Source organism: Palaemon carinicauda, chromosome 7 (genome assembly GCF_036898095.1).
Source record: "Palaemon carinicauda isolate YSFRI2023 chromosome 7, ASM3689809v2, whole genome shotgun sequence".
NCBI lineage: Eukaryota > Metazoa > Arthropoda > Malacostraca > Decapoda > Palaemonidae > Palaemon > Palaemon carinicauda.
Window position 1 is genome coordinate 135,913,866 of NC_090731.1, and position 25,000 is coordinate 135,938,865.

General features: G+C 37.5%; 1 protein-coding gene across 1 annotated transcript; it reads left to right on the forward strand.

Annotated features, from left to right (window-relative positions):
• Positions 1-13,597: 13,597 nt before the first annotated feature.
• LOC137643660 (uncharacterized) lies at positions 13,598-16,073 on the forward strand. The gene is made up of 2 exons (XM_068376376.1): positions 13,598-13,620; positions 15,064-16,073. Exons 1-2 carry the CDS (start codon positions 13,609-13,611, stop codon positions 16,012-16,014), a joined length of 963 nt encoding a protein of 320 aa, XP_068232477.1. The 5' UTR covers positions 13,598-13,608; the 3' UTR covers positions 16,015-16,073.
• Positions 16,074-25,000: the final 8,927 nt, after the last annotated feature.

Consider the following 25,000-nt stretch of genomic DNA (forward strand, 5'->3'; position numbering starts at 1 on the left):
GTACGAGAAGGGAAGGTGGTGCAAGGTTGAATGTCATGTTGAATGGAGAGTTACTTGAGGAGGTGGATCAGTTTAAGTACTTGGGGTCTGTTGTTGCAGCAAATGGTGGAGTGGAAGCAGATGTACGTCAGAGAGTGAATGAAGGTTGCAAAGTGTTGGGGGCAGTTAAGGGAGTAGTAAAAAATAGAGGATTGGGCATGAATGTAAAGAGAGTTCTATATGAGAAAGTGATTGTACCAACTGTGATGTATGGATCGGAGTTGTGGGGAATGAAAGTGATGGAGAGACAGAAATTGAATGTGTTTGAGATGAAGTGTCTGAGGAGTATGGCTGGTGTATCTCGAGTAGATAGGGTTAGGAACGAAGTGGTGAGGGTGAGAACGGGTGTAAGAAATGAGTTAGCGGCTAGAGTGGATATGAATGTGTTGAGGTGGTTTGGCCATGTTGAGAGAATGGAAAATGGCTGTCTGCTAAAGAAGGTGATGAATGCAAGAGTTGATGGGAGAAGTACAAGAGGAAGGCCAAGGTTTGGGTGGATGGATGGTGTGAAGAAAGCTCTGGGTGATAGGAGGATAGATGTGAGAGAGGCAAGAGAGCGTGCTAGAAATAGGAATGAATGGCGAGCGATTGTGACGCAGTTCCGGTAGGCCCTGCTGCTTCCTCCGGTGCCTTAGATGACCGCGGAGGTGGCAGCAGTAGGGGACTCAGCAGTATGAAGCTTCATCTGTGGTGGAAATGTGGGAGGTTGGGCTGTGGCACCCTAGCAGTACCAGCTGAACTCGGCTGAGTCCCTGGTTAGGCTGGAGGAACGTAGAGAGTAGAGGTCCCCTTTTTGTTTTGTTTCTTGTTGTTGTCGGCTACCCCCCAAAATTGGGGGAAGTGCCTTTGGTATATGTATGTATGTATATATATATACACTCAAAGACACATACATGTATATATATATATATATATATATATATATATATATATATATATATATATATATATGTATGTATATATATATATATATATATGTATATATATATATATATATGTATATATATATATATATATATATATATATATATATATATATATATATATATATAAATAATGACCATGGTATCCCCTTATCTGTCTAGCTATCAATCTCTTTTTCCGGGTCGCTTTTTTATATCTCATTAGATAACCGAAGTATTTATTTTACATTTACACTAGGGAAGATGTTTTTGTCTCATTTTCTAATGTAATTTTTCATTAGAAACTATTGTAATATTTCCATTTATGTTTTCAAAATATAAAGGGATCTGACTGGACTCTTTGGCATATCCGCTATATATGATTTCTCACTATCACAATTTCTCACATATAATATGTTTCTTCGTCAATTGCACAGAAATTGGCTTATTGAGAAAATGGTTTAGGATTTTTGATGATCAGCCTGAAGAAGTGTTCTGATTCGTTCACTCTACCTTGTTTTGAGTATTGTTCTCTTGTCTGGTCTTCAGCTGGTGTCAAATGCTTTCTACAGTAGAAATTTGACTAAGGTTGCTGAATTTAATCCCTTGATAATCACGGCTAAAGGACGTTCTCACATGCAATGGCTATTTCTAACAGATTACGTTTCTGTTATTTCTAGCATTAAAAATAGATTTTTGGCCTATGCTTGCAGTGTCACTGCGCAGGTTTGATGATCAACTAAAATTTAAACATTCAGAATTTGAAAATTGAATCCAGAATTACATTTTGGGATTTAATTTTAGGTAGCATAAGTCAGTAGTGTTCTGTACCTGTGATTGACTTGCGAAAAGTTTTTCTCTTGCAGCCCCACTGACTGCACCATATTAAGGGGAAGAAACTATCAGTTCATTGATGGTTATTTAGCTTTTATAACAATACTCTCATTGTTTAGATATGATGACTAAGAAAAAGATGGAAGGATTATGGAGAGGATGATTTGCTTAAGAAGGTATTGACGTAAACTAAGCACAGAACAGAAATCGACCAAGACCCCTTATAGGAAAGGGGGAAACATAAGAAGAAAAAGAACTGATTATTTAGATGGCCAATAATGATCATGTTATCCTTTTAATATTATGCTTTCTTACTTGTGAGTATTTGTTTAGCATAAATTAAATTTGATTGAGTAGCTGTGACTTAGCATTGCATGATTTTGGTTACCCAACCAATTGTCCCTTGTGTTGCTATAAGAAAGTTAAAACTACAAATATTTCTGCTTAGTCTGAGTAAAAACTTGTAGAATTTTTGCTGTTTGTGTGGAGTATATTTTCTTAACGTCTTAATATATATTGAAGCGACTTAGAGAGGAAGTAATGCAAATGGAGACTTAGTATATGAAATCGGCCCTTTTTCCGTTGAGTGGATGATTTACACTTCTGCTTAAACGGGTGGCCTCCCATATGCCTTTATAAAAGAAATGCAGTTAATCTCAGGTTTCATGAGGTTAGGTAACAGAGATAGCCATGAAAATCGAAAAGCCATGTAATATTTGTGGGCTAGGGAGAGTTAACGCCTACAAGGAGTCACCTAATACCCTAAATAACTCTGAATATTGTTTTTATGTGGTTTTTATCACGTTGTTGTAGTTTAGATTACTTTACAAAATAATTTTATATTATTAACACTCCTCCTTTAAATGGTAATACATTTCATGATCAGTATGCTGTCGCCACACCACTTCTGTGTAGTAGATAGTAGGTAGTAGGTTGACCAGTGTGCCAGCCACCCGTTGAGATACAACCAATAGAGAGTTATGGGGTCTTTTGACTAGCCAGACAGTACTACATTGGATGCTTCTCTCTGCTTACGGTCCACTTTCCATTTGCCTACACACACCGAATAGTCTGGTCTATTCTTTACATATTCTCCTCTGTCCTCGTACACCTGACAACATTGATATTACCAAACAATTCTTCTTCACTCAAGGGGTTAACTACTGCACTGTAATTGTTCAGTTGACACTTTTCCTCTTGGTAAGGGTAGAAGAGACTCTTGAGCTATGGTAAGCAGCTCCTCTGGGAGGACACTCCAAAATCAAACCATTGTTCTCTTGTCTTGAATCCTAACAAATCTCAAAGTATGATTGTAATTAGGTCGTGAATACTGACTCATCAACATACCGATCTTTGCATTGATAATGTTCCTTTAACCACAGTATATACAACTTCTTTAAATTTCTAGCGGTGATTTTTTTTATTATAAATTTACATTTAAGAAACACGTTTAGTCTGTTTCTTCTTCATGTTTTTATGGCTAAAAAGCAATGAGATAATACCGATATCTTTAGAAAACAGAGAAACCTTAATTTTCATTACTCTTAGAGCCTTACAATTCTAGATTGTTAACAATTGGGAGCAGAATGACCAACTCAATTGAATTCAGTTTTCTTTCAAATGTATAAACCTTACTGGAAGAGCAAGTCCTTAATAAAATAGACGAAAGTAAAACATATATATGAATGTAAAAGGAAAAAAATCTGCAAATGGTAGAAATTTGAAGTATCATCAGAAAAAAAAAAATATGATTTGCAATGAATGAACTGAGTGACATCAACAAAAAGGTGAAATTTCAAGTTCAAGATCACAGAATGAAGTGAGACAGGTTCAGTAATTCTCAATCTGAAATATAAGCTTAACAGAAAAACAGTGTTTGAAAGTATGAACGTGGTCCATTTGACCGGTTGCTAGGACTGGGAGGGCCATTCAGCATCGATACTTACTGTCGCAAAGCCCCGCAGTTGTGCTATGAACTTGTGAAACGTGAGAGCAGCGAGTGTGAATAATGGAAGCGGGAACTATGGTAAAGCTGATCTGTTCTGTTCTGTAAAGATTGTCTTGCCTTATGCAAGACACAGGCTCTTTCGTTGGCAGCCCGTAAACGAATGTGATTGGAATCTACTTTAATTTACTTTGAAAGAGGGAGTAAAACTTAGGGATAAAGAAAAAAACTAGATGTAGCTCGGGGAGGAAAGAACACTGCAATGACCTTTAAGAAATGCCTACAGTGCACAACGGGCCTAAACGCAAGGATATAATTGTATTATTGGTTTTACTTCGATTCTTTATATGACCATATCACTTATTTTCTGTTATAGTCTGTTTCCTTTGTTACAGGATGTCATTCTGTTTTACCCGATAAGGATAGCCTACATCTGATGATGATAAAACGAGAAACCTGATAATTGTGAGATGAGCCATTCTAACAATCAATTGTAACGTCCATATACCAACGAAAATGCAACCCTATGACCTGGGAGGCCATTCATCGCCAAAGTGCAACTGAAGAAACCTTCTCAATTCTACTGTAAAGTAAAAGTACATTAATGTCAAAACTAGTTCCCCTTATTCCTTAATAGATCAATAATAATCCTTACAAAGAAACTATTAAGCCGAATGGTATTATGTAATAATGATTTATATTTTCCACTTTAACTGTTATTTACGTTACAAGACTTCGTTTTTTTTTTTTTTTTTTTTTTTTTTTTTTTACTAATAAACTTGTCGATGAAGATCGAGTTTGGTTATTTTTTCTCTCTGTTTTCAATTCATAATTTTTTTGAGCTCCAGAATACTTGTTTACACAACTCCGTATAAGCGAGTAGGAATCAAATGGTGCAGAACGCAAGTGAAATTCTAGGAAAAGGTTAAACGTAACTTCTTTTTATGCTGTCATTTATTTCCTACTGTTTGAAAGATCTGTGGTTGGCTCTCCTATTCACCCTTAAATAACTGTTGTTGAATTAATTATCTATTTCTAATTTCTCTAACGTTCTATACATAACATATAGACAGTCCCGGCTATATAGACATCCAAATTTCAAATATGACGATACGAAACTTTATTTTTTGTTCCATATGTTCCTGTATTGTCTTATATCCCTTTTACGATCAGACTCGGTTCTTCATTTTCTATCTTCAATTATTGATTCTTATAATTTTTCATCATTATTATTATCTCTTCAAAGCATTTAATTCACCTACATTACACAATTTCCTTCCCATTTTATACAATCAGATTATAATTCACTCATTACATATATCCCTTCTGGCCTCTATGAATAGACTGCTAGACTATTTATACACTACACATAAGTTCATTCATACAGTTCCAAACTAACTTCTTATTACTATATATAAAACACAAGTTTACATCACAGTTTCAATATATCATAATGAAATTATAACTCAAACTTAAACAAAAACATTTGCTATGAAGAAAATATCAAATAATCCTTTTAAGAAATGCAAATACAATTCCCAATTGCAATAACTTAGAAAGTTAAGCTCCCCTATTAGCTTCGTGGAATACCCAACTGTATAACATAATTGTTTCTTCTTGTCTTTCATCTGAACGGTCCACAAATTTCAGTTCTTTACTAGATCATTTGAGAAGGTCTTCAATTAATTCATGTAGAGTTTCGATGATAGTACGGAATCCTCCTATTGTTTCGAGATGGTTTGCTACATATTGTAGACATTTTCTCCTGTGTATCATTTATTTCAGACTGAACATCTTAGTGTCCAGATAACCCCAAAATCTCTTATGAACTTACCCATCAGATGCCTTGATAAATGCTTGTTTTAAGAGGGTTTTTTCCAGACTCTCTTAAGCATTCATTGATAAACTCTTAGATAGCGGTAGAATATGTGGTTTTAAAGATCAGCTTGTTTTTCAAGTTCTGAGGTGTGTTTTTCAACCTTCATTTTCTCTCTACCTTTTATTTCTACTGCTCTTCCTCAACCCTTTGCCAAGGGACTTTGCATTCCAGATATTCTTGGTTATTTCATTCATCAAATAGGGTAGTCTGTTGCAATATGGTCTCATTGTCTCTTGCTGACAATCCTTGGGACACTTGCTTCCTGTACGAGACACGAAAGGTCGGTTTCTTTTTCAGTGGGAACGCTTGGATCCGTACCCTTAGGTTTTATCCTTGGCCCATCATTTCCTAGCCTTTTTTGTCATTAACTCTTGCTTCTTTTTCATTTGTATTTCAACAATAGTAAGGAAAGTGTGTTAATTTTGCATGAAATCATGCATAAAGGAAATTGGAGTCACTGTCATTGGGATTTTGCAACTGTTTTTCCCCAGTACCAAAGACGTCTGAAGGTTGGAGACCAGTTTTAGATCTGTCCAGAATCAGGAAGTGTCTCGAAGTAACCAGAATCTTAAAGGAAACTCCTTCAAGTTTTCTGGCCGTCATCCAGAAAGATGATTGGATCTTTTAAATACAGTAAATTTGTATGATTTATATTTTCCCTGACCAATTCGAGATTTCAAGAAATTTCTCCAGTTCGGTTTTCAAGTAAACCAATTCACGTGTCTGTTTTGGGCTGAGTACTCAAACTCTTCTGAATATTATATTTGGACGTTCTCCAATCCGAAGAATAGAAGGATTCTTCCTCGTCCGAATCCGGGAGCTGTTATTTGCTACTGATATACATTCTTGGCCATGTATTTTCAATGTTCTCATAATGGAATAATACTGATATAGTCATATTATACAAGACTGAAATCTGCGTATTATATAATAAATCATTCAAAATATAAATAACTATTGCAGTTAATGGTGTTAATGTTAGATTTAAATGAGAACACATTTTTTTCAATAAAATAATTATAACAGCTGTGTAAAAATAATAATTTTATTAAGAAATGTATTATTTAGTCATACAATTTTCATTTCCATCCTTTTCAGCACATTTATTTCATTTTCCATATTACAATTACTACATACTGAAAACTAAATCTTGATATAAGTATTTTGTATACATGAGTGAGTATAATTCTATAAGATAGAATCGACCATATTATTAAGATCTCTAGCAGTATTATTTACGTGCATTATAATACGTTTTTTGTATTACTGTCTGTATATAACAGCTTTATCAAAATATGAAATCAATAAAGAATCGCACAATAATTTTCCTTAGGATATTAGCCAAACTTATTTCATATTTATTTCCCTAAATTAATTTGATTTTCTTTGCATTACTTCAGCACTGTATGCTGGTGATCTGTTTTACTTAATCGTTCTCAGCACAAATTCATAAAGAAACGTCCATGCAGTATTGGAAAAAAAAAATTCTTTTTCTATTTTGCTTTTCTTTTCTTTAAAAGGAAAGCAAGTAAATCTCAATATTTAATTGTTGATTGATTTTTTACTTTTTTATCTAGATAATCTCTAATTCTTTTTATTTATTCATTGCATTTCAACGTATAATGAATTACCATACGGCTGAGAAAATTCATGTGCTATAACTTTCTTTTAAGAGCATTCAGAATATACCTAAGGTTTTTCATTTTATTTACTACTAAGTGAATCGTTTTTAACTTTTAACTACCTTCAATGTCTTATCGCCAACAAAGAATTAATAGTTAATTTTTTTTTTTTTTTGGCAGTGATTCCCATTAAACTTTGAATCACTTTTAAAAGTGAAAAGTATACGGTACTCCAAACGGACTTACCAATTTCAAAAGAAGGATTTAGTCGTCCTTAGGAAAACAAAAGGAACCGAGATACATTGCCTTCCTTGATGTTTAAAACAGGTGTGGTCTGAAGAGGTTACTGGGACTATCCACCTTTTAGTAATATCTTTCACATTATCTCCAAACAAATATTCAGTTCATTTTGGAAGCACAAAATTCTATACTATTACAAATTTCATAGGTGATTTGCATTTTCCGGTAATATATCACCAGTCTTTCATGTAGGAGTTGTCCCTAGCGAGAGATGGAAATGGTTGTTGAACCTTGGTAACAAGGTAGTTAACTGATGACCGGTATGGGGGTAGCTAACTGATGACCGGTATGGGAGTAGCTGGGTTCCTCCCACTCGCCTAAAAGTAACTACTTACTTTTCCTTTGGATACAGACAATAAGAGGAGGAGTGGTTAAGGTTTGGCTCATGGTGAAAGGCTCTGGTATTTATATCTAGGAAATTTTCATGAGGGGTAAAACTTATCTTTCTTATGTAAAAAGAATTATTTCTTGATGGGAAGAATGTCTTACGAAATTGATTTGTTTTCGTTCAACACCCTTTACAGCCAAGTTTTAACTTAACATAGTCAGATTGGACCCTCTGGAAAAGAAAAAAAAAACCAGGTAGAATTGGTGTCAAATTGTGGTATGTTTATTTTTTCCTAGAAGTTATATATATATATATATATATATATATATATATATATATATATATATATATATATATATATATATATATATATATATATATATATATATATATATGAGAATTATGAGTGTTGATGCCTTAAAAACGAAAGGCATATTTAACGCATTTATAACAAAAAAATATGCATACGGGCTGCTATCAGTGACAGTCAACGAAATAAACTTTGATCTATTTAAACACAAGTCATTAAGTTGGTATGTCACTTAATTTGTGAATTGTCATTCAAAAAAGTTCTCATAATTGTGCTTGGCAGTTTTGAATTTGTGGCTGCAGTCCTCTTTGTAAGAAATTTTAATGGACCTGTAGAAGAAGCTTCCCCAACGGCACCAGGTCCGGCAGTGACATGATGTGATTTCAACAAGTCGTTTTGGGGCAGATTCCTTCACGGGAGTCGGTTGCTGCCTGCCATAACTTAAGAGCATCCAGTAACATCCAGCTGGTGATTGTAGTCTTGTTTACTCTCCAGCGCATGACGCCAAGCAAGGAACTGGAAATGTGTTTACTCCAGTTGTTGATGGAGGCTGTCTGATGTTGGAGGTAGTCCTTCATTCTTATCTCCTTTCTGACATAACATCCAGTGGCGTACACTGTCCTCTTGACTGCCAGGTTTCTTGTTTTCTGTGTAGAGGCTGTGGACAAAAGCTTCACAACCAAAGATGACACTCTGACCCATGAGGCCAGTACCTCTGAAAGCACTCAAGCTTTTCTGATAGGCATCATTGGAGTATAGCATTGGGAATGCTTTCTTTTTACCAAGTCCAGGAAGAGCAGTTGAGTCACATCCAGTCAAGGCATGTGTTGGCAGCAAGAAATCACATAGCTGCCTACCGAGCTCAGCAGCCAAAGTGTGGATAGGGATAAATCTGTTCGTGTCCTTAATCCATTCTTAAATGAGAACTCGTTATAATGAAGACTTCCAATTAGAGCAATGCTGAAGAACACAACATCAATGTCTGGTGACTGGATCATAATCCTGTTGTGAGTCTCTGCTGTATATTTTGCATAGAGCAGCAGTCTAGTGTCTGATTCCTTGTGGTCTGATCTCAGGGACAGGAAATTTTTACACCCCTCTTTCGTCACCTGAAGCGCGATCTCACCCACCTTGAAGTACCTGTCAAGCACAATCATCTAACCTCTTTGCAGCTGCTTCTATGCCATCTGGCACTAGGTGTGTCCTAAGAAGCTATACAAGTTCTTCTTACCTGCAGATAGCCAATGTATTTCACCCATTTATTTATTTATTTATTTTTTTTTTTTTTGGTAATGGGGATGGTGGTCCACTTATCTTAATATCTAGAGCTGTTGCTTCTCGTCTTCTTGATATTTCTCCGTCTTTGCTAGACTTTTACATGTACTGGTTGAGCAAAACATCGACATGTATGCATCCACACTGGCTGAATGCAACCAAGATGAGCTTGAAGTAATTTTCTGCCAGCTCACCAAGTGTTATTGCATCTCCCTTTTTTATCATATACGCAGAAGCCATGCCATTCATCATGTAGGCACTGTCAATCCATCAGTTTGCCTTGACAGATTATGTTGTATTTCCATTTTCATCTCAGGTTCCATCAGAACTGCACACATTGTCGCCTTTGTGAGAGTGCCAACAGCATGGGAAAATACCTGTGAAAGGCAATTAAGGATGGAGAAAGCAAGAAGAGGACCAATGTCCCCAGTATCAGAATAGCGGGTGAAATATATTGGAAATCAGAACAAGAAGACCTTCTAAGCCTTCTTGGAAGACACCTCTAGGCCTTCTTCGAAGACACCTGGGGCCAGGTGGCACTGCAGCAACTACAAAGAGGTCAGATGATTGTGCTGGGAAGGAGCTTTAAGATTGATGAGATGGCACTTTTGTTGACAAAAGAAGGGTGTGGAAATGTCCTACCCATGAGATCTGATCACAAAGAAGACGCTAGACTACTGCTCTATGCAAAACATATCAGGATTGTTATCAAGTTACCAGACCTTGAGATTGTGGTCCTCAGCGTTGCTCTAGTTTAAAGTCTTCCTTATAGCGAGCTTTGGATCAACACTGGAGACAAAAGAAGGTTCATCCTTATCCACACTTGGTTGCTAAGCTCGGGCGCCAGCTATGCGATTCCTTGCTGCCACTATATGCCTTGACTGGATACGACTCAACTGATCCTCTCTCTGGACTTGGCAAAAACAAGTTATTCATGATGCTGTGCACTATTGAGGCCTATCAGAAAAGATTGTGTGCTTTGGGAAGCAGTGGTATCATGGATTAAGACATCATCTCTGGATGTGAGGCTTTTGTGTACAGCCTCTACCCAGAAAACAAGAAACCTGGCAGTCAAGCAGACAGTGTATGCTACTGGATGTTCTGGCAGACAAGACCTAAGAATGAAGGACTACCTCTAACATCAGAAAACTTGTGTCAACATCTGGAATGAGCAAACTTCAGTCCCTTGTTTAGCATCGGGCACTGGAGAGCAAGCAAGACCCTCTTAGATGATGGCATGCTGCAACTGATTATCACGAAGAAGGAACTGGTATAAAAAAGGACTTGTTGAAATCATAGCACATCGCTAGCAGACTTTGGGCTTCTGATATAGCTGCTCCTGCAGGACAATTGGTCTTTCCTGCACAGAGGCCTGCAACTACATAACTGAAGACTGCCACAGATTCAAAACTACCCATCACTGTGATGGGAACTTTTTGAATGATGATTCAAAAGATAAGTGACACACCGACTCAATAACTTTAGTTTATATGGAACAAAGCTTTATATCACTAACTGGTAGTGATAACAGCACGTATTTATATATTTTACAAGATAAATGAGCGAGGAAAATGGCTTTCCTTTTTAATTATTATTATTATTATTATTATTATTATTATTATTATTATTATTATTATTATTATTATTATTATTATTATTATTATTATTATTATTATTACTTGTCAAGAAGCATACCTAGTTGAAAAACCAGGATGCTATAAGCCCAGGGGTTCCAACAAGGAAATAACCCAGTGATGAAAGGATACAAGTAAAAAAGAAATATTTTAAGAACGGTAATAGTATTGAAATAGATATTTCCTATAGACTATAATAACTTTAATAAAACAAGAGGATGAGAAATAATATAGAATAGTGTACCCGAGTTAACCCTCAAGCAAGAGAACACTAACATTCATGAATGCTTTAGTCAACGTAACCTTCAGTTAATATCAATGAAAACTTTGGGTCCCCAAATGGGTGACGAATTGGATTCATTTACATACATTCTTGTCAGCTGAGAACGTTGCATCTATTCTGACCACTATCCATCTGAGCTCCCAAAAGATGATTAAAATGGAATATACACGGAATTACACTTTTTTACCCCTTGCACTCAAACATCACAACAGAAAGTGGTAATTTCAACTGGATTTTTCAAAATTAATTCTATTTAATGCCCACGTAACCAGACATTTTGGTATTTACCATGAAGCTTGTAATAATAATAGTAATGATATATACACTCGCAACAGGGTTTCCGAGGGCAAAATATTCAACCCTCAAATGCTATCTAACGCGTGTACAAAGGTGATCTAGGTGTTTATACATAATGTTTTGGGCATGGAGAATATGATATTTCATGGTTAAATAGTCTATGTGAAGGAGCAATCTGGAATTTTGAAAATGGCTAAGATAATACACAACACTGTATATACTGTATAACATGTCTTCTAATATGCGATGAATAATGCTGTACTATTTTCTCTAAGATTTGGCACATTGAATATATGCTAGTTAACAACAACAAAAATTGGTTTTCTGTTTCAAGTGAGTGGCTGACAACCTGAAAGGTGTTTCACTGAAGAACAGCATTTAGTCTGAAACAGACTTTGAGAAATGTGCCAAGAAGATACACACTATTAGGTAAAGGGTCCTGAGAATGGACGAAAGCATAAAAGGCTTCTGCTTAGAAACACTTCACACTTTGCTTACCACAAGTGACTGTTGTAATAAGCATACTCGAAAAAAAAAGATTATTTATAATTACAGAACAAAAATTATCGGCATATACTTCAACTGATGATACCAGTAGAGTAACTTATACCAGCTCAAAAACTAAACCATGAGAGTTCTATAACACATTTCACATTTCTTCATCATTATGTGTTTTATGTGGTCAGAATAAAAATGGTTTCGCAACTCACAAAGTTAAAGAGCAGAAATCCCTTTGAAGGCTACTGTCTACTATCAAGACGAACATTAGACAAGGACTCGTGATTCACAGGTCATCCATTCTAATTTTGGGTCAGACTTGTTATGTTACAAAAGCTGCATCAAGAAACTTCACCCAAGTTAAAGGTATTTCATGAATTGGTAATTTCTGTAGATTCCCATTTAGTCATAGATGTTGGATATGATATTAGTGATCTCAGAAATCTTGTTAATCTACATGGCAGTGACTTGAATTGCACATTCTTTTAGGAGGGAAGTTAGAATCTTGCTTAGTCATCCTTTTTTATAGACTACTGATAATTTTAAACTGGAGAGGCAGATAGGTCTACAATGGTGTTTCTGAATAAATTATCCAGTCGTCAATTCAGTACAGTCAAGCCAAAGTGGTATAATGTCTATAATTGTGTCTTAACTAAATAACTGAACTCTCTCTCTCTCTCTCTCTCTCTCTCTCTCTCTCTCTCTCTCTCTCTCTCTCTCTCTCTCTCTCTCTCTCTTGCAGCAAAAGAGATATCTGGGTACTGAACGTTAAAACTAGAAGAAAAAATATATGAGCTAAATGATTAGTAATTTTGGCAGAATTGAATGGCTTTTAAATCAATTTTGTAATTTGAGTATGTAGTAATAATGCAGAAAGTATATATATATATATATATATATATATATATATATATATATATATATATATATATATATATATATATATATATATATATATATATATATATATATATATATATATGTATATATATATATATATATATATATATATATATATATATATATATATATATATATATATATATATATATGAGTGTATATGCGTGTGCTTGTTAGTAGGTTGTATCTGTGTGGATGTTTATATTTAGTTGTATTTGTGTATGTTTTTAATGAAAAAAAAAAAACATAAGATTAATGTAAATAATCTCGTCTGTGTATTTTTCCTTGTAAATTTTAAGCTTTTGGCATAATTAGTTCTGATGCCTCACACTTTATGCATCAATCAGCATAACCATAACATGAGAGTTGTGATGCAGAAATGAAATATCGAAACAGAAAAAAGTATGAAAATAGAGAATCATTATTCTTAAGGTTTTTTTTCTGATTGAAAACGATGACGTAAGATCGTGAGAGCTGTGCGAAGGACATTTGCCTTCCCTCAGTCAGTATATAAAGAGATCCCTGAGTCCTTCTCACCACAGTTGGCTCTGAGCAACCCACCATGATGTCTAAGGTAAGAAAACATTTACCACGCACACACTCATTAAACACGCACACACAACCGCACACAATCATTAACTATCTTTCTTGATTTGTAAAAAGTGGGATAGAGATAATGAATTCTTCTCTTTAGGTATAAATGCAATAAGGCTTTATGATATTACAATATTACCCTGAATCATATATCAATTCAAATTAATTTTAGAGATGATAAAATTGATCAAATACAATCATAGTTTTATATTGATAAAACATTGTTCAACTAAATATTGAACATAAAAAAGGTTAATTCCCATATATGTCATTGTTTCAACGATTATCAGATGTGTTGTCTGGTGTGATTTTAGGCCCATTTTGACTATCTCCAGAGTGAGCATCATTTTCAATTTAGTCTTGATATTAGAACCAGGGTATTATTATTATTATTATTATTATTATTATTATTATTATTATTATTATTATCATTAGTATTATTTTTAATATTATTATTATTATTTGCTAAGCTACAACCTTAGCTGGAAAAGCTGGATGTTATAAGAACAGAGGCTCCAACAGGGAAAATAGCCCAATGAGGAAAGGAAATAAGGAAAATGGTATATTTTAAGAGAAGTAACAACATTAAAATAAATATCTCCTAAATAAACTAAAAAAAAAAACTCAAACAAAACAAGAGGAAGATAAATATGATAGAATAGTGTGCTCGAGTGTACCCTCTAGCAAGAGAACTCTAACTCAAGATAGAGAAAGACAATGGTACAGAGGCTATGGCACTATCCCCGACTAGAGAACAAAGATTGATTTTGGAGTGTCCTTCTCATAGAAGAGCTGTTTACCATAGCTAAAGAGTCTCTTCTACCCTTACCAAGAGGAAAGTGGCCACTGAAATATTAGTGCAGAAACCCCTTGAATGAGGAAGAATTGTTTGGTAATCTGTATTGTCAGGTGTATGAGGACAGAGGAGAATATGTAAAGAATAGTCCAGACTATTCAATGTGTGTGTGTGTATGTGTGTGTGTTTGTGTGTAGGCAAAGAGAAAATAAACCGAAACCAGAGAAAAAAGACCCCATAACTCTTTAGCGGTAGTATCTCAAGGGATGACTGTTGTCCTGGACAACCTACTACCAACAAATAAAATGGACCTTGATTAGAACATCAGAAATATGAATAATGTAATATCATGCAATTGGTTCTTCAATTCCTTACATTTTGTAAATAGTATCTTAAATTTCAAATTTTATTTTTCATTCAATGAAAATACCTAAAACAAGTATCAGATTTCTTAAAGAATAACTCAAATGCGTCATGTTTAAATGAAGTCATAGATTTCTTTTGAAATAGATATATTATCACAGACTGAAAAAATAAGCCATTTATTTCACGACGATTTGTTTAATTATTACTCTACTTGCAGATATATGTGTGATAATAATGGCATTACTTATACTTTTATTGCAGATGATTCTTACCACCTTTGCAGTGGTCCTTCTTGGGATGGTTACAGCTGATCCTGTAGCTGACCCTGAACCTGGTCACGTTGGAGGCGGATTCCACCGTGGTTTTGGTGGCCACTCTGGTGGATTTGGTGGCCATTTCGGTGGTCGTGGATTTGGAGGTGGACATGGTTATCGTGGTAAAAGGAGCCCTGTAGCTGAACCTGAAGCTAACCCTGAGGCTCTTGCCGATCCAGAACCTGAAGCAGATCCTGGTCACTTTGGAGGAATCCACCGTGGATTCTCCGGATTCGGTGGCCATCATGGTGGATTTGGTGGTGGCTATGGAGGATACCGTGGCAAAAGGAGCCCAGTAGCTGAGCCTGAAGCCAACCCTGAGGCTCTTGCTGACCCAGAACCTGAAGCAGATCCTGGTCACTTTGGAGGAATCCACCGTGGATTCTCTGGATTCGGTGGCCATCATGGTGGATTTGGTGGTGGCTATGGAGGATACCGTGGCAAAAGGAGCCCAGTAGCTGAGCCTGAAGCTAACCCTGAGGCTCTTGCTGATCCAGAACCTGAAGCAGATCCTGGTCACTTTGGAGGAATCCACCGTGGATTCTCTGGATTCGGTGGCCATCATGGTGGATTTGGTGGTGGCTATGGAGGATACCGTGGCAAAAGGAGCCCAGTAGCTGAGCCTGAAGCCAACCCTGAGGCTCTTGCTGATCCAGAACCTGAAGCAGATCCTGGTCACTTTGGAGGAATCCACCGTGGATTCTCTGGAATTGGTGGCCATCATGGAGGTAGCTTTGGTGGATTTGGTGGTGGCTATGGAGGATACCGTGGAAAGAGGAGTCCTGTAGCTCAACCTGACCCAGAAGCTGAGCCTGGATTCCATCATGGCGGATTCCGTGGAGGTTTCGGTGGACACTTCGGTGGAGGTCATTTTGGAGGAGGCCGAGTTTACGGTTAAGAAAGAAGAAATGAAGGTTTTCTAGTTTTCCTCCTGAATCTAAATAAATGAGAACATTATAAAAATATGTATATCACTTTTATTAACCACACCTAATAATATGAATCATTTATTTACGATAAACTCTCATATTATTATTCCTTAGAAAAATAATAGTGAAGTTTCTCCCTGTGGTCGTCCCCTCAAAAAAGAATCCAAAGTCAATTTTCAATTGAAAGCATTAAAGTAAGTCAGTCACTGTTTTAGAAGTATTTCAACAGATATAACTAGTGTCTGTCCTTCACCAACTTTATCAACAGTCACTTGATAATCCCTAAAGACATCTGCCCTGCATGAGTAGAAAAAATAGAATTGGTCTCCAACAATATATGAAAATATACTGTATATACCAATGATTTTTTAAAAAGTTTGCCAATATTATATTGATAAATTTATAATAGAAGAAAAATCATTCAAATGTTCACATTCATGAACACAGGGTATGTTTGACTAATATACATTAATGGAGAAATTTAAATTATGTTTATATTAGATGATACGTTAAGCAGTATATACAGTGTTGTGTACACGTGTTAGATCCCATATAATGGTCAAATATTTAACCTCGGCAACCATGTTAGGGGTGTATATATTATTATTGTCGCGAACAAAGTAAGTGACCTTATATGAAATGACCAAATTTTCGCAAACGAATATCACCCCATACATAGCCCAGTCATTCCTCTTATCATTATCACCGAGTGGGAGGGTGGGGGGGAGCAGATGATATTTTCGGCGGCGGGGTCAATAACTCCTACACCAATTAATATATTCAAATTAGATTTAAAGGGATTATATATATATATATATATATATATATATATATATATATATATATATATATATATATATATATATGTATATATATATATATATATATATATATATATATATATATATATATATATATATATATATATATATATATATATATATATATAAGCTTTGTTTCTGACAATTTTGTTACAGGCATGCTCATAACCCAGTCATTTTCTTCCATTATTATCGCCAGCGGGGTCAATAACTCCTATAAAAATAAATATATTCAAATGGAATTTTAAGGGATTGTCTAGATATTCAAATGTTTTTTCTGCCAATGTTCATGTTCATACCTGCTATAGGCATGCCCTGGCTGTCACTTCTGACTGTAAGTGACGATTTTTAGCTGAAAAATCAGTGAGAAGGAGCAAACTACTCCTAGAGTTTTACAGATATCCAAATGATTTTCAGAGTTTGATGGTGTTATGTGAACTACATTCATGCCAATTTTCGTAGTGATACTTGTCATAGAAAAGTCACAGTAGCTATTTTTCTATATCCACAGTAGGATGATTTTCAGCGACGGCGCCGTAAATTACTCGTAGAATACTTCACAAATCTAAATGAAATTTTCAGGGATTCATGGGATGGATATTTACATTGTCTATACCAATTTTCATGTTGATATCTGACATAGAAATGATACAGCAAACGTTTATTTCGGTATAGGTTGAATTTTTCCCTAAAATAATTCACATATCCAAATGAAAATTTCAGGGATTGATGGGAAACATAGTTTCTATGTTCCTACCAAATTCAATGGTAATATATACAATTCAAAAGACACAGCTATTATGTAGCCTTCTTAAAAGTGTTGTTAGATGTAGCAACATTACAGTGAACTGCGTGATAGTGAGCGACATCAACGAGGAACAATGCCGATCTCATAAACAATATCCGTCCCGAGTTCAGCTGATTATTATTATTATTATTATTATTATTATTATTATTATTATTATTATTATTATTATTACAAGCTAAACTAAAAGCCTAGTTTGAGAAGCAGGATGCTGTAGTGGTTTGCGGACTGTGGACAGAGGTAGCACCCAAACTGCCTAGTGTCCAAATGCCGACCACAGCCAAACGTTCACTACACACACACACAAACACACACACACACACACACACACACATATATATATATATATATATATATATATATATATATATATATATATATATATATATATATATATATATATATATATATATATATACAATGGTGGAATAACCAAAAATCTGGGTAAAAGGCAAACAATCAAGGATGAACTGGGCTCTGGACACCACCCCTTGATTTTATACTGGGCAAGGAGACCCAGCAAGAACCCTATTTTCCCCTTTTCCTCCCTTGCCTTGAGCTTGCTGAATAAACGTGTAGCATGACCGCTAATTCATTTCTGGAAAAATGAGCAGTATACATGAATAGCTCTATCTTCTTCAGGGAAGATGGCTTCAAGCTTAAGTAAAGTGTCAGAACATTAGGTGATAGGGAAAAATTTGTTAGACTTATAACAGGACACAGTTTGGGAGAAAAAAAATATCATAAATGACTTATTAGAAAGAGATTTAATAAAAAAACAGAACTTTTCAGGTTTACCTTAACATTCTTTTTTCGTCAAATTCAAATGAGCAATTAAAGGAAAAATTAGTACCCCTTTACACTCCAGCCTTACATTAAACAAGATAAAAAAAATATTTGAATAACGAAAAAACAAGAGCTATTCACATGCTGGACACACTTATGAGTTCCAGATGCAATTATAAACAAAGGCACACCCTAGCCGGGTATCTGTTTGGGATACATTCAAATACAAGGAGCTTGCCTCACGATTAAAGGCATTATAAAACAAGGTTGCAATTCATGCGGCAAAACTGGAAGATCAAGGCAAACTTCCTTTTAACAGTCTTCATCAGGCTGACTAGCAACATATTCAGGTGCAGGATCATGCAATATTATTCCAGAGAAAATTCCAGACTTATGACAGGAAAAATTTCAAGCTTAAAGGAGAACCCTGCAACACTGTTGTTCATTATCTGCATGAACAGTCAACCGGATTTGGAAATTGACAACACATAAAAGTTTGGCTGCCACTTAAAACTTTTCTATGCTGCTTTATGTTCAACTTCCAGGTTCCAATTCAAGCTTCTCTCCCTACTGGGTGTAAGGTCCTGCTGTCAGTAACTGTTAAAAGAAATAATAACTGATTAAGGCACTTCTTTGTGGGGCACTTGAGGGCTATAAAAAGTATGTATAAAATAAAAGGTTTTTTTTTTCATACAATACAAACCATAAAGCTTTCTTTGACACAAACCATTATATATTGCATCCCCCCCCCCATTAGCCCTCAAGCCGATCCAAAAAAAAATGCCTCGTAACTGACAGCAACACCCCACACAAACTCTGTACATTCAAGTGAAAAAGTTTTACCTTACAAATTTCAATGAAAAGATAGGATGATCAACTAAAAAAGATTCAATTCATCATCCGACCCTTCAGCTGGCTACTTATCAAATTACATGTATTACATTAGGTACAGTACATTATTTAACAGTTTTCTAATGTAACAAAATGCAATAGGAATAGACGATAAACTATCAGACACAATGGAGATACAGTACTTAGAAACAAAATATTAGATTAACATCTATTCCTCCCAACAATGCTCCAATAACATACAATATAATAAATTTCATTATTTACAGGAAACATTTCAATATTACAGGTATACAGTCATGAATTATCAAGAAAAAAATTACGTTCATCGCAGTCCAAAATCAATTTAAAAGAATACAAAACTTATTGATTTTGGACTACAGGTATTACAGGATGATAAAAATTTATTCAGCGATCTGCTGGCGAGCCATATTAATTTCTTGCAGTACCGAAGACATGCTAAGCCGGCACCTCTCCAAGTACAAGCTGGGTGTCTCTAATTGATCGATAACCTCGTATAACAGTTGGTATCTGCGGGTGATCAACATTCTTTGAGATAAACCAGAGACAGAATCCGTAGACTCAGAAGAGGGCAATAAAAATCTCGAAAAATCAGGCGATGACAAAGGGCAAAGTTGTGTTTCGAGCGACCCAAACAGTGTTGTAGCATTCAGGTTAGATACAACTGACTGTGCCACTTCAACCTCGAACTCTGAAATGTGTCTTAATCTACCATCAGAATGTCAGAAGGGTTTTGAATTCAGAGGTGACACAGGAATGGAGGATGATTCCCTCTCTATGGTATTCGTCTGGTCAGTGAGACGAGGTCTCCACCCGAGGACTCGAGGCTGAACTAACGGTAGGTCAGGAACAGGACCTTTTAAAAAGACCTAATGAATGGGGGATTAAATCCACTAAAGGTGGGATCTTCAGGTGACAGTCGGTTGTCACAATCGGGTGGCAAAAAGCCGAGAAAGTCATTATCAGGATGAATAGACACTGCCAATTCAGAAACAGGGCTTTCTAAACTAGCAGGTCTTGACCAATCTGGACTGGGACTCTTGGAGCCAACACAAAGTAGTTCCAATTACGGAATACTGGAAACTTCCCAGAATTCAAAACTCCCGAGAGGAGGAATATATGAATTAGGGCTTTGGAAATTAGGGCACATGAGAGTGAACCACCGATTCGGGAGACAAAATTGGGGCTTCACACATTTCAGTGAGGCTGTTCTCCCACAGTTGGAGGACCAAACGATCTCGAAACGATTCAGGCTTTAATACAGGAGTCTCATCATAACTTTCTGGAAGATATAACCAAGCATCCAGGGTTTTTTTTCTCTCGTAAGCCCTAGCTGGCTTAAGAATGAGCTTAGGCTGAGTAACAGTTCTAGTAGGATGGTGACTTTTCCTTTGTCGTCGGGACTTGTTACAGTCTCGGGACAAAATGTAGGATGTAAGTACTGCAGCCACCCCATAGGAGTCACCACCACTTCTAGAACTAGAGGAAGTTGGAAACCAGGCCTTCAATTGGATATGGTGAGCTCTTACCACTTCACCATCAGGCAGTCTGTGCAGCTCATAGGTGACCTTATTCTTGTATACCTTAGTAACACGGAATACCACCTCAAGGTGTCCCAACAGGTGCACCTTCTTAAGCACCAGAAAACCCTTTTTGAACAGTTTGTACCGAGGATGTCCTTCAGCCCATGGGTCTCTCGTTTCTGCTGACACAAAAGGGGTACTATCAACATCGTGAGCATCCTTCAGTAGGTTCTCAGCTGGAGTACAGCTAATCTCAGTGTGGTGGGAATGGTTGTAGCCGAGAACTGCTCGGGATAAGTACTGGTCCCATTTCCGAGGTTCCCAAAAATCACCCTTAGTGGTTTTCACATGTAAAACATTGTACCGCTCTGACAATTCAGTAAATTCCTGAGAAATAAACTCATGGCCGTTATCAGTCAATATCCGGACTAGAACGCGAGAAATAACAGGAAAAACTCAGTCTTCAAGCGCCTGGCATATTGTTCAACTCTTCTTATTCCCTATGGGTACTGCCATCACCCACTTGGAATAATGGTCGACTACCATCAGACACCCAATAAAACCAGTACTGGTTGTTGGGAGACTCACAAGGTCCATAGCAACCAATTCAAAAGGAGAAGAGGTCACTATTTTCAATATCGGCGGGGCAACCACTTCCCTTGAAACCTTACAAGTCTGACATTCCCAACACGTCAGGCACATATCTATTATTACGCTAATCAAAGATTTGTGCCAAACGAGTCGACGGAGCATAGCAATCATTTTTCCGATCCCCCAGTGAACATTCTGGAGGTGTGTCTCAGCAACTAGGTCAATCAGGATAATGAAGGTGACTACTGGGACTACTAGGCCATCTGGGTTTCACTTCACTAGCAAACCCTGGTGTACTTCCAGGTCAGACCAACATCTCCTATAGGGTAGATAGGAGCGTGGAACTTGAGATGTAGGAACCTTGGAGTAGATCATCTTGATGACAATTTGGATTTGTCGATGATCTCCTTGGATCATGGACACCTAACTAAAGGACAGAAGAGCATTTCCGGAGAATACTCCCCAATCAGATTCAGGGCCAGTTACTTTCATAACAGTGGTCTCGGTATGCAGTAGGGAGACTGAGAGTACCTTGGGAGACAACTGAAGAACAGACGTGTGGTCATACACCAACTGTTCTCGGGGTGAATCCAGTGACAAGTAGGCTGCGTCCAGTAGATTCCTACCAAGAACAAAACAAAAGTTAATGTCATTGGCAGCTACCACCACATAGTAAAACAGCGGTAGCCTCCACCCGGAAGGACACTTCACCTCTAACTGGATATAGCCTAGAATGCTGGTGCAGGAACCAGTCAACCCCTCTAACTGTTCTCCTGACAATAACTAGTACTCTATGCCGAATTGGCTCAGTAAAGACTCACTTACAAGACAAGCCTGTGCTCCTGTATCAACAAGAAGACAAATAAGGTCTCCTGCATCATTACTATACCTACTGCCGAGTGTTGAGACACATGTGTACAACTGGACTGACGAGGTGCCTTTTCTGTCACATACTGGATTACAGGACAATCCTCTGGTGCTTCCTGATCTTCAGTGTCCGGCACATAAGATTTTACATCTGCCTTATGGCCCAGAATCACGTCAGTTGGAGGGACGTAATTGCGGAGCTCGATCAGAGGGTTAAAATGCACTCCAGACAGACACTGTAGATGCACCCACTGAGGCTCAATCACGGATGGATCACGATATACTATGGGACAAGTGGGACCCCAATGGACCCAGATTTCCAGGTTCAATAGCTTAGATGCTGCCAAGAGCAACTCCAGAGCTGGGACTGTACCTGGAAAACGTATTGCCTTAATCCCGTTCCTACTAGTCCTGTCTAGTTTGAAGCCTAGTCCACCGGCGTCTTTCAGAAACTGCTGAACTAAAGCATCCCGGAGCTTGGCTCTCTTCAACTGAGATTCGGGTGCGACATCTGACCCTTCCGTCCAGCAGCTCATGACTAGCTCCAAGGATTCTATGAAAGAATCTGGACCACCATGAACCTCCTTATACAAGGCCAGTCCAGTAGGCAACTTGGGAGTGCTGGGTTCAGTAGCAAACAGACAGTCAGTTAATTCGACTGTCCACCATCTTCATGCATGAAGGTACATCAGAGGACGGTGATCAGAATGAATCACGAAGAACTGACCATAGAGGAAGGCCCTGAAGGTTTTCAACTCCCATCGCAGAGCAGCCAACTCCCGCTCAATGGTAGTGTAACGGGTCTCGCTGTCAAGGAAAGTCGTGGAGTCGTACCTATCACCCGACGCTCCCCTGGATGCTCCAAGGACTCCTGGCACAGACAAGCACCAGCACCCTCACCCGAAGCGTCAACAAACAACTCCAAGGGTTTAACATCAGCGGAGTAGTCAGGGTATGACAACATAATGTCCTCCTTGATCAGTTCCTTCAAGTACACAAAGGCAATGTCCATTTCTGCAGTCCACTTCAGTTTCCTAGTCCCTTGGCATTATCGTCCTCCAGTCTTCGCAGACAATTGTTTGGCTAGCTGTGAGTACATGAGGATAAACTTCCTTTGGAAATTTACCAGTCCTAGGAATCCCCGTAGCTCCCACACAGTGGTAGGTTTAAGGAAGTCCTCCACTTTCTGGATGTATTCGGGTAGCTTATACATGCAAGACCATCCAACCAGATGACCAAGGTACTGGACCTCGGCTTGAACCCAAGAACACTTCCCGAGTGTTATCTTGAGTCCGTGCTTCTGGAGAGTAGCCAAGACTCATTCTACCATTTTCAGGTGTTGCTCGAAAGAAGATCCAAGTATCAAGATGTCATCAATGTAGACAACCACCTTGGCTTTCGGGAACTCTTGGAGAATACTCTGCCAACAGTAACTGGTAGTATCCACGAACCAGGTCAAGGGTTGTAAAGTATTTGACTCCTTAAAGTCCAAATACAGTATCTGCCATATTAGGCATTGGGGACTTATCAGAGACAGTCACCTTATTTAGTCTACGGTAGTCCACACACAACCGTATACTATTGTCCTTTTTTCGGACTGGAACAATGTGTGAAGGCCAAGAAGAGACGCTGGGTTCAATAATACCCAGTTCATGCAACTCCTTGCACTGTTCCTCGATGGCATCAGTGACGGGTTTGGCAAACCATTGAACCGTCTGATAAATGGGCGTCTCGTCATACAGGTGTATGCGTATTGGTTTGCTTGAGCACTCTCCCACATCATCCTCACCAGTACTGATGACCGGAAGGTGACGTCAAAACATTTGACGATACTGGTCCTTCTGAGAAGAGTCCAGTTCGTCGGAGATAGACAGATTGTCTATCTCTTCCAATACGCTCAGTTCAGGAGTCAGATCACAATCCTGTGCTATCAGGCAGGATAGAGGAGCATCCACCATTGCCATGGTGAAAACCCTCTCCAAGAGATGATCGCCCTTCTTGATCTTGCAGTTTCTTCAGATGAACCCTTGATTAAAACTGAGGCTTTTCCATATTTCAGTTCGAGGATGCCAGGGATTGCTGTAGCTTTCCTTGACAGACCGGGGTTTATGATGTTACCATCATAATACATTTCTGGCCAACAGTTGGTCGGACAAGCAGGGCACCTAAAAGAGGTGTCAAGTCCCTTAGGAACGTTTACAGTAATTGGAACAAGTACTGGCTCAATACTGGCAATCCTTATTGAATCGGCTGCGTGGACCTCAAGTGCGTAAACCACTTGCTGACAACAGGCTTCACATATCGGGACATAATACTCCCAAAGAGGCTCTTGGGGAGTACTGCCAACGCTCAGCCGATTTCGGGCTCCGTCAACTATCACCCCATTTGCTCTCAAGAACTGGTATCCCAGAACTAATTGCTCAGCCATAGTCTCTAAAGGCACTACATGGAACATTCTTGAGCGGCCTTGAAAACCTTTAAACCAGCAGCTTGAACTGTAATATACTTATGATGGTGCCCTGTTGACCCACATCCAGAGTCCATGCAAGACATCTTAAACACCTTATTTCAAGCACTTTGCTTGCAGATTAAATGAAAAAAAAGGCCACAAAAGAACTGGTTCCCCACGAAGAAATACAATGATCATGCCACATGAACTTTAAAGAAAGACAAAATTCTACCATTCCCATAT